The sequence below is a fragment of the Pempheris klunzingeri genome, chromosome 17 (assembly GCF_042242105.1).
Source record: "Pempheris klunzingeri isolate RE-2024b chromosome 17, fPemKlu1.hap1, whole genome shotgun sequence".
Taxonomy (NCBI): Eukaryota; Metazoa; Chordata; class Actinopteri; order Acropomatiformes; family Pempheridae; genus Pempheris; species Pempheris klunzingeri.
Window position 1 is genome coordinate 657744 of NC_092028.1, and position 8899 is coordinate 666642.

Consider the following 8899-nt stretch of genomic DNA (forward strand, 5'->3'; position numbering starts at 1 on the left):
AGTTCTAACTGAATAAGACTCAAAGTTCCCTGACTGTCCAGGAGCCACTTCAGGACGCAGCGACAGTGGACCAGGTGGACCAGGAAGTGGGACGGTGACATTAGTGAGAAACCCTGAGAACCGTTTTAGTCTTCGGTCCGTTAGTACCAGGACCCACAGTGGGACGTCTATCACACCTCCCTCACCACGAGTCCTCAAACCTGCTCTTCACCCACTTTGTTTTTTCTCTCTCTCCTTAATTTGTGGTTTGTTGTCAAAATAAAACTTAGAGAAAATCTTAAATGTCTGAACTCTCATGTGCTGCACCGTCCTGACGGAGGCTTCACACACCAGCTCATTTCATCACCCCTCCGCTCTGTGGCTGCATCATTAACCCCCGTGACCCTGAACACACCTCCTCCCTGTGAGGTCCCGACACATGGGGGCGCTCTGGGAGACGCGTTTCCTCCACGCCCCCACCTGACTGAAGGTGAGGCTCAGAGACAGACAGCTGTGATTCACTGTGTATGACTGAGCTCTACGGCAGGCAGGGAGGGACAAACTTCCCCACTGGGCTGACGAGTATGAAAAGTTTGACACACACACGGTGAGATGGGAGTGACATGGTGGCGCTGTGGGCACACCTGAACAAGGACTACAACTCCCATCAGCCCAGCTGTCCTCAGCCAATCTCACACACCAACTGTCCCAAAGAGACACACACACCTCCAGGAACATCAGCACCGATAAAGGGCCTCTTACTAGCCTCCTCCGGAGCTTTCAGCTCCATCTGAGCAGCCGTCTCAGCTCACCAAGGTTTTTCTGTCGCCGTGGGGCAACAGGAAGAGTCCATGATGACGGAGAAAACTCCACCTGCTGAAAGTAGCTAGTAAGTGTGTCAGTGTGTGCCTCGTTGGGCCTTACAGATGTACCGACGGTCTGATGACACTTCAGTGATCTGGGGAAGTGTTCCTGACTGCTCAAGTTCCCCTGAACAAACGATGACGGTCGAAGGCGAACGCGCCAGAACCACCGAAAGGTGGTGGACCGCCGGAAATGTTTGGTTGATGGTGAGAAACTTTAGTAAACCGTTAGTCACCAACAGTTATTTAGCAGCCTTAACCCCAACAAGACGTCAGGACTTTAGATGTCAAACAGGAAACAGCCGTCAGCGTGATGTTTAAACGCTCAGAGAGATCAATCACGTCTTCTCTGGGGTGTCCGTGCTGTTTCCACGTCATGACTTAAACGCACCACGGGACGGCGGTCGGGGGCTAATCTGGATCCTCATCAGTCAGGGGGGCCGATATCTGGCCTGGCTCATCTATCCAGACTTATTATTCCTGACAGTCACCTGCTGGTCGGAGGCCTGAAGACGCTACATGAACATTTTCTGATATCTTGTCCTCTAACGATGGGAGCTAAACATCACCGTTGGCTGGACTTCCCTGAGGAGCAGTTCAATGCCAAACTCCCTAACTTTTCCAGGACTTTCCATGACCTGTAAATGTAACACAGTGAATGAAAGACATCATTTTAAAACAGCCTTCAGATCAGATGTGGGCCTTTGAGGTTTTATGTAAGCAGCCAATCAGGACGCAGCTGAAACCGGAGACCGCCGAAGACGACGAAGATCACCAACGCTTGCAAAAACCTCAGTTTGGTTAATGAACACATTTCTGTTTTTATAAGTGAGAAATAGCCATGCCCGACACTTCATCACCTGACCCCATCATCATCATCATCATCATCTCCTGACTGTCCCTGCCTGGAATGGACTTTTAATTCCATGACTTTCCAGTAATTCCAGGACCTGCGGGCGGCCTGGATGTGTGCTGCTGTGTTTTTAATGGGTTGTGAGGTGAAGGCAGACGTCTCAGACAGCTGAGTGAACAGAGAACCTGAGGGAAGACTGGACATGGCTTTATAAATTGGGTGGACTGACCCTTTAAACATCTAACAGACCAGATGGAGTGCGATCACAGACCTGCAGCCCTCACCACATCACATGGGTGTAGCTGCCTCCATGAAATGCTAACGCTAGCAGGCTGAGAGTGTGTGTGTGTGTGAGAGAGAGAGAGAGAGAGAGAGAGAGAGAGAGAGAGAGAGAGAGAGAATGTGGGTGGGTGGGGGGGGTGGAGGAAGCAGAAGCCGGGCGGGCTCCAGCTGTCCTGAGCTCCTCTGTGCTCCATCCATGCAGCCTGTAGCAGCATGTCAGCTAGCTTGTCCCCCACCCTGCTGCACCGTAACACCGCCACAAAAACACCAAACTAACCAGGTTCTCTATCGCCGCCTGCTCCAGAAACTTCTGTGCCGCCTCCAGTTCATTCCGATCTGAGGAGAGAGCGGGGAGAGGGAGGGGGAGAGGAGGGGAGAGGGTTATTCAATGTGATGTTAGCTAATTAGCTGCCAGATTCGGTTAGCAGGAAGGCTAACGCACGACTTTAGTACGAAGGTTGTGCCAGCAGCCGGAAACTGGGCGGTTTAGCAACGAGTCTAAACCGATCACACCGAATTAATGCGACTGTGGTCCACTAATGAGGAACATCCAGGTTTGATCGGACTGCTGGAGCTCCAGGCTGCAGGAACACGCCGAGGCTCCAACGTGCGCGTTAGCCACCGCGGAGCAATTCACATTCGGCTAGCATGCTAACGTTAGCCGTCCGCCGGGCACGTTCAGAGTGACGGAAATAAAAGTTTTCTGGACAAACAGCAAAGCGGTTAAAAGAACATTAACTCGGCTTAAAGCTGCGGGGCGTAAGTGATACAACAACTGGGGCAACTTTTCTGTCCTCTCAGCGGCTCAAAAGTAACGTTAGCTCGGGCAGGCGTGCGGAGAAGCGGCCGATAGTTTGAATGATACATGCTAACGGCTAACGCGCTAGCCCAGTGGCTAACTCAGGCATGGGCAGGGTCGGCTGCTAACATGCTACATGCAGCTGTCAGATTAGCCTCCGCCGAGCTACACCCACGTTCCTGAGATATGACAGCGTGTTTGGAGCACACCTGGGCCGGCTGGCGGGCGGATCGCACCGTCTGCCTGCGATGAGCCGCCGGACAGAGTGCTAAGTCACCAGCGGTATGAGCGGAGGCTGAGGCCGGAGCGTTAGCTAGGTTAGCATTGCGAGTTAGCAGCCCGCTAGCGAGGCATTTCCCTCCTCCCCGCTTCAAACTTTCACCGGCTCACCAGAGCTAACCGCCGCCGCGCCAACTTGGCAGCTCCCCGGCGGAGCTCCAGGCTCGGAGGGCGGGCGTGTAGTGTGTGTGATGTGCGCGGGGCTGATATTCACCTGGAGAGACCGTTTTTTCGAGGATAGTGATGAGCTCCATTCCGTCCACCGGCTGCCGCTCTCTCTCTCTCTCTCTCTCTCTCTCGGTCGGTCGGTCGGTAGTTTCGGTTGCCGCGCAGCGCTCACAGCGGATTATATTTCTTCCACGGAGCTCCGTCGGTGCCAGCCACAGGGCGGGTTCAGTCGGTGGTAATGGAGGCGCAGGTTCCCCGGTGCTAGCTGGGTGTTCTTCACTCGGATGGTGCGGGAAACGTTACCGGCCGTGGCGCAGAGTACCGTCTCGTCTCTTCACCGCCGCCCGTTCGCATCCTGTGTTGTCGGGAGGGAAAGGGCCGCGCGCTTCTCCCCGCGGAAGGATATCACGCTCTGACGGCAGGGCGACGTGCTGCCTTCACGGCCGTCCGGACGCTTTACGGCTGTGCGGTTAACGCAGAGGCGAGACACAATTCAGCAGATTAGAGTCCCTTTGTTTCTCTGTCTCTGCTTTATAGAATAGAGATGACGGCTAGTTTGTGTGTACGCTTTTTTTTTCTGTATGTTTGTTCAGAATAAACACATTAATGAATTTTACATAAGACTCCTTTACTTCTAGAAGTCATCAACAATTTCCTTATAAATTGACCTTTTCCCTTTATCCAGTTTAGGAACGATTGGAGACATATTTTAGTAATAAACTCAATTCAGTAGCTGCCAGATATCAGAGTGACTTTACAAAAGAACCCTAAACTCTGTTTAAACTCTCCACCCTGTTTAGTGTTTAGTGGGAAATGTTCTGTAGGTTCAAGTAGTGAAAACAATGATCATTGATCAGCCTTTACTGATTGATCACGGTGCGTGATGAGTATTAATGTCACTCCTGACGTCCACATTAACACATCTGATATTTCACTGTTTAACCGAGCAGCAAACCGGAGTCCACAGTTAACGAGGAGCCCCTGAACGCAGCAGAACACTCCTCTCGTCAGTGTCTCGCGCGACCACGCTCCGCCGCGCATGCGCACACACGGACGCGCGGGAATCGAGATGTTTTTATTTTGTGTACTTATTATTGTTCTTATCAAATATCAATTATATAATGGTTATTATTTTAATAATAGGTGAGGTTGATTTAAAAAAACATTAGCTCAGTTTAAAAACAAGCAAACCGTTAAAGGAGCAGTCTGAAGAAAATACATTTACTCAGCTACCGAGCTGAACCGGAGGCAGCAGCTCTTCATGGTCACTGCAGAAGTACCATAGAGAGTTTGCGATGCTATCAAAAGTCAATCAAAAGGTAAAAACAGAGCAACAAATAACAAAATAGCGATAAGGTCACATGATATAAAACAAACCCGACCCGATGAACATGTGAATCTGTTAAACTAGCCTTTAACTTTTCAGTCTCTTGGTTTCCTGTCACTGATCTGCCAGCTGGAGAAAACCTGACACTTAAGGCCTATGTCTTAGTTAGCGTAACTTGCCCACAGTATTTGATCAGTTCTGATCTTTATCGTCAGTGTTTATTGGTGACTGCTTCACTACGTTATCAGGCTGTTCGCTGTGCTTCCTGTATACACTCCTCCTGAGCTAACCATGTTCACTCCCTTTTTGCAGTTCATACCAAGTATTGCTCCTCTTTGTACGCCTCAGTACTCCATTTAGTGGCTAAAAACTACATTTCCCAGGAGGCCGAGCTTCAACCAGCAGGCACGCACAGGTGTGCTGCGGGCCGCCCCTGAGTGGGAGGGGCCTGGCTGTTTCCTGTTTGCTCTGATGAAGATCCGATGGACGCAAAGTTCAGGAATAAAGTGACTCACAAACAGTTTGCACTCCAGTAAGAAGAGGAGACTGGACAGCTTTTATGAACAGATCTCACCCTCAGCAGAGCAGAGGTCTGGACGTGGGATCGAACTCCGCCACAAGGTTTTTACCGAGGGAACCGTCTCGACGGCTCCATCGACCGGACGGTCCCGTCAGCAGCGTCGAGGTGCTGCTCTGGCCTCGTCTCTGGCAGTGGCGTGCTGTAGAAAGGAGGCTGTGGAAGCCTCCAGAGGAACCAGAGTTTGGACGTCCTCTCTCCACAGAGACGACTCTCTTTGCCAACAGACACAGTCACACTCGGGGTGTAAAAACAAACCCATTGCTTCTTTATTAGTTAGTCATTTTACAGTAGTCACTCATACGTAGCTGCCTTGAGTTGGTCTTTTTGTGTCTCTTTTTACTTTTTGTTCCAACTTCTTCCTCATTTTTTTTTTTCATCAACACAACGGAAGAGTCATGGACAAAGTATAAAAAAAAAGAACAAAAAGCAAAGAAAGAAAAACACGGGATAAAATGCCCCCTTTCACAACAAAAACTAAATTTGGCAAAAGGTGAGGATGAAGCAGTGATGATGATGATGATGATGATCCAGTGCATCTTTAAAACATCGATAAAGTCAGAGAGACTCCGTTCTTACTAAGATAGAGAAGAGAGAAGGCGAGATATGTCTGGGCGTCTGATTGGATAAGAGCTTTCAGGAGTCAGGGATTATCGTCCAATCAGATTTGTTCTCCTCACCTGTTGCTAGGCAAAGTTTGAAGCTGTGATAACGCATCATTAACAGAGCATGCGAGGCGTCGATGCCCACGATACAGTCACAGTAAACAGAAAAAAAACAGACGACTAGATCACAACTGAGTACAAAAAATAAAATATCAAAAAAGACCCGTGAAGAGTCTGAACACAGTGAGACGTTGATCCGGCGAGTTTATGGCACAACGAGGCGTTTCATGGCAAAGTCAAATTTATCTACGAATACTCTTCACTTCCTGTTCTACAGCGGGTCACCTCCACTGCACTGCTGCCACTTTTTAATAACAAGAACCAGGCTGCAAAACTCGCCTCATCCTCACTGTCAACAGTTAGCTAACGTTAGCTTCTACCCGTTTTGACACAAAACCCTAAAATATTTATTTCCTGTAAACACTGAACAATTACATGACAAATCATTTCAACTCCATTAACTGTTATTTGTCCACAACCTCCAGGAGTTGCTAATGTTGCAGCTAACACCAGTTAGCCTGCTAATGTCAGCCTGTTACTTACGCTTGCTAATGAGCTAACTAGCTAGCGACTGTTTGTGATATGTGACGGCTGATTTTACAAACACTGATTTTGTTTAACCTTCTGGTTTTATTTGAATCAATAAAACCAGCAAGCTAATATGCACGCGCTACGACGCCAACATGGTAGCTTGCGTCAAAACAGCTGCCCAACTTGTAAGTATTAGCTTGTTAACCAAGCTCACTAGGTAAGACTAAAAAGGTCTCAGGTTTGGGAAATAAATTGGCACTTTTTAAAAATAGTGGCGTACATAGTAGTTTGCTCACATGCTAACATTAGCATAACTTGCACATACGAATAAATTTAAATTTTCTTTACGTATTCATCTTCAGTTTTAATTTTTGTGATTGTGGTTAACGTTCTCCTTCCTCCACTGCGTAATGAGCTAACACTAGCTAGAAAACTACTGTTAGCTTGTTACCTTGGCTTGCTAATGGGCTAACAACACCGCGGCAAAGCACAGCCAAAGACTCAGGATGACTTTGAACTGCTAGGGCTAAATCCTGATTAGCATACTAGCTAATGTTAGCTAGCTGGTGATTGTGGCCAATTTCCCGCTCATCCTCTTTTTAAATAGCAGATTCTGTTTCTCATCTTTGATCGTCAGTTTTTCTCTGACAGCAGTGCAGCAGAACCGTACCAGCTAGCTAATATGGGACTACTAAGCTAACAGGAAACTGTGTAGCTAACGTGGAACACGCTAACTAACATGCTAGCCAGTATGAGGCGACCCGTCCACTGAACTCTACCCCGACAAAACCAATGTTGATGATCTTTTAATCGTTAAACTGCAGTCCATGATTTGTTTGGCTGTTTGTCGTCTGAAATACAACACCGTGAAATATGACGTAAATAATACCCCCCCCTCAGTGCTGCTGCCTCACATGGAGACAGCCAGTTCACACCTAACCAACACCAAGCCTTTCACATCTTTCATCTCAACGTCTGAAATCAGCTGATTCGCCACAAAATCGGCAGCAAATCAAAAGCTGAAACTTTGATCCGACGACGTGAAAACTACGGACGCCTGTCAGAGCCGAGAAAACAGAAAACAGACGAGTGGGTGGAGATAAAAATGAAAACACAGTCGAGGCAATGTGGGAAAATTAGAACTTAAAGCGTAACAATGAGACTTGAAGTCTAACCGCTCACGTTCCTTCTGCTCTCGGCTGAAACCGTTCATCACGTGGAAAACAAGCGGAGACGCTGCAGGAATGTGTGTTTGGACTGACGGGAGCTGCTGTGGCACAAAATAAATTAGAACCTGATTCAAAGAGAAACAAAGACACTAAACTCCTGAGAAAACAAGACAGGGAGGAGGGACGATCGAGGCCCACGCTCAACACTCTGAGGCTCTCTCTCTCTCTCACACACACACCTGGACACCCTCCACCTGCGACAATCACGACGCCCAACTTCAAAAAATACTGACACCTGTCAGTCAGCGAGACAGTTAAAGGTGCAGTCCGACAGTTTAGAGGATGTGTTTCACCTCCTGAAGACAGAAGGGTCAAGTTAGCCTAGCTTAGCGCAAAGACCGGAAGCTGGAGGTAACTGTTAGCCTAGCTTAGCGCAAAGACCGGAAGCTGGGGGTAACTGTTAGCCTAGCTTAGCGCAAAGACCGGAAGCTGGGGGTAACTGTTAGCCTAGCTTAGCGCAAAGACCGGAATCTGGGGGTAACTGTTAGCCTAGCTTAGCGCAAAGACCGGAAGCTGGGGGTAACTGTTAGCCTAGCTTAGCGCAAAGACCGGAAGCTGGGGGTAACTGTTAGCCTAGCTTAGCGCAAAGGGGGAAAGTGTTTGCTCAACAGAAAAGTAAAAAAATCCCTCGTCTAAGAGCTCCGACTGTTTATTGATCAGATTGCTCAAATGGAAAGAGTTATCGTTGGTTTACCGTTTCCCGGTGGTACGTCAACACCGACTGGAGGTAGAAATAAAAATCAGTCAGGGGACATTCGGAGGAAAAAAGAATAATTTCTGAATATTTTCTGAAGTCAGAAATGTGCAGTCACACGGCTTCACTCTGCGAGGCTGATCGACCTCATGACTCATCACGCCACAGACGGCGCCGCTCCAAATCCATAATTCAACGTTTTTGTGACTTTAATGAGAGAAAAATCAAGACGTTTCTGTTAAATCTTGTGACTCGTCTGACACACACAGACACACACAGACACACACACACAGACACACACACACACACACAGACACACACAGACACACACAGACAGACACACACACACACACACAGACACACACAGACACACACACACACACACACACAGACACACACACACACACACACACACACAGACACACACAGACACACACACACACACAGACACACACACACAGACACACACACACACACAGACACACACAGACACACACACACACACACACACACACACACACACACACACACACACACAGACACACACACACACACACAGACACACACAGACACACACAGACAGACACACACACACACACACAGACACACACAGACACACACACACACACACACACAGACACACACACACACAC

The 8899-nt window shown here is 48.4% G+C and overlaps 1 protein-coding gene and 1 long non-coding RNA gene across 2 annotated transcripts in view; both read right to left on the reverse strand.

Moving 5' to 3' along the window:
- kpnb1 (karyopherin (importin) beta 1) overlaps positions 1-3594 on the reverse strand; it is a 22595-nt gene extending 19001 nt beyond the window's left edge. Inside the window, exons 1-2 of the mRNA XM_070847503.1 lie at positions 3270-3594; positions 2255-2313 (exon numbers count right to left, since the gene is read on the reverse strand). Coding sequence (XP_070703604.1) covers positions 2255-2313; positions 3270-3309 — 99 coding nt within the window. The 5' untranslated portion in view covers positions 3310-3594. The remainder of the gene's footprint in view (positions 1-2254; positions 2314-3269) is intronic.
- Positions 3595-5374: 1780 nt separating this feature from the next.
- LOC139217020 (uncharacterized) lies at positions 5375-8666 on the reverse strand. The gene is made up of 2 exons (XR_011585592.1): positions 6143-8666; positions 5375-6096 (listed from the first exon to the last, which is right to left on the reverse strand). It is a non-coding gene; the product is annotated as an uncharacterized lncRNA (long non-coding RNA).
- Between the last annotated feature and the right edge of the window lie 233 nt (positions 8667-8899).